The sequence below is a fragment of the Alligator sinensis genome, unplaced genomic scaffold (genome assembly GCF_000455745.1).
Source record: "Alligator sinensis unplaced genomic scaffold, ASM45574v1 scaffold301_1, whole genome shotgun sequence".
In the NCBI taxonomy this organism is placed as follows: Eukaryota; Metazoa; Chordata; order Crocodylia; family Alligatoridae; genus Alligator; species Alligator sinensis.
Genome location: NW_005842035.1, coordinates 2,706,432 through 2,708,178, shown reverse-complemented (window position 1 = coordinate 2,708,178; position 1,747 = coordinate 2,706,432). Strand labels below are relative to the sequence as shown.

At 62.4% G+C, this 1,747-nt stretch overlaps 1 protein-coding gene across 3 annotated transcripts in view; it reads right to left on the bottom strand.

The window, feature by feature from the left end:
- Window positions 1–6: 6 nt before the first annotated feature.
- DIS3L2 (DIS3 like 3'-5' exoribonuclease 2) overlaps window positions 7–1,747 on the bottom strand; it is a 236,453-nt gene continuing 234,712 nt past the window's right edge. For all 3 annotated transcript variants that reach the window (XM_025202717.1, XM_006022439.2, XM_014519372.2), the window contains one exon: window positions 7–423. In XM_025202717.1, the coding sequence (XP_025058502.1) occupies window positions 322–423 (102 nt within the window). In that variant the 3' untranslated portion in view covers window positions 7–321. The remainder of the gene's footprint in view (window positions 424–1,747) is intronic.

Sequence of the window (1,747 nt, the reverse complement as noted above, 5' to 3'; positions counted from 1 at the left end):
CGCCTCCCTGGCTGGCGCTCCTCAGGGAGCGCGAGGCCCCAGCCACGGCCATTGATGTGTCAGGGCACGAGGAAGGAGCCGCCGGTTGCAGTTAAAAGAAACGAAGAAAGCTAAAAAACCCCCAAAGAATAGAAACAGAGTCCGTGCCCATCGGCTCCGAAGGGACAGGGCCGCTGAGCCCCGCTGCTCGGGTTAAAATCCAAACTGGAAATAAAATAGCCTTGGTTAAAAGAAGGGCCCCTCCGGCCCCCTTGCATGGGAAGGCAGCCTGGGCACGAAGGGCATGGCGGGGTAGGTGGGAGGTGGCGGAGCTGTCTGCTCTCATTCGCTCTCCGGGCCCGGCCTCTTGAGCACGGCACTGTACTTCAGGGGGGCGTTGTCGGCTTTGAGCACCACATCGACCAGCGTGAAGAGGGTGATCACCTTGGGGAAGGAGAGAGAAGCTGGTGTGAGGCAGTTCATTGGGGGCTGGAAGCTCCCCCACAGGAGAGACCACTGCCAGGATGCCCCAAGCCGAGGCCTTGTTGGGGGAGAGCTCGTCTTTAATGGGGAGAGGCAGCTCCACACTGAACGTGCCACGCTGCCCCACGCATGCTCCCTCTCCAGCTGGCCGGGGCATTGCTGTCTCGCTGTGCCCAGGCCCTGGGTGGATCAGACCCCCCCTCTCCCCACGCCAGCGGCACCGCCGTCTGGCTTGTCCATGCAGGGGGCAGCTCTGGGGCAGGCAGGGGCTGCTTCTTCCCAGAAGAACGGCTTGGAACAGGGAAAGCTGCTTACTCAGGGAGCTCGGGCCGAAGGTCAGCAGCGAGCAGAGAGGCTCCTGAAGGCACTCCCGGCATTTACAGCCATCTCCTTGCCCTGAGAAGGGACTCTCCACCCGGAAACTCTCTGCACATCAGCCACAGACACATGCTAAAGAACCGATGACCCCAGGCAGGACCTGCAACGCCCGATCCTGCGCCCCGGGCACGTGAGTGGAACTGTGCCGATCCACACAGCCCTCAGCGTGACCGGGATCCAGATGCCTGCTCCTAATCTGCTCCAGGCACAGGCTGGAGGAAGGCAAAGCCTGGCGGGCGGGCAGGTGGGAGCCCTGTCCTGTGCATGGGCAAAGCCAGCGAGCAGCTAGAGCGATTCCTCAGCTGATGGAAATCTGCACGGTTGCACCCAGCCCCATGATTTCAGCGCCCGCAGTGATCTACCCCGGGGGAAGCTCTGGGCCCTGCAGCGGTAGGCCAGATCCTGCCAGCACCGCCTGGTATGGGGCTTGCTGTGGCCAGCCTCCACTCCGGTCCCAGTGGATGTGGGGGTCTGGAGTGCCTGCAGGACCTTAGCCTTCCTGACAATGATGCTGTGCCCCTAGGTAGACTGCAGCACCCCGGCAGGCCCACTGGTCCTGGAAGCACTGGGATGCAAGACATGGACTGAAGGCTCCAGTGAAACCTAAGGCTGGGGCCTCAAGTCTCTTGGATCTCATCCAGCCCCATTCTCTTCCCCCCCAGCGCTGGTGGGATGTTGAGCTCTCTGAGATGGGCACGCTCTCATGGATGTGCCCCTGCAGTGCCCTCCCTGTGGCACCTGCTCCACCTCCATCCTAGGAGGAGCTTTCCCTGTGCTGTCCTCTGAGAGACTCTGGCTGTTGTGTACACGGGGTGCAGCGACTGGGCTGAAACCTGCCCTGCCAGCCCTGCTGCCGCTCCAGAGGAGCCGTGGGGATGAGGCCAGGTCTCCTCTGGACTCAGGTAAA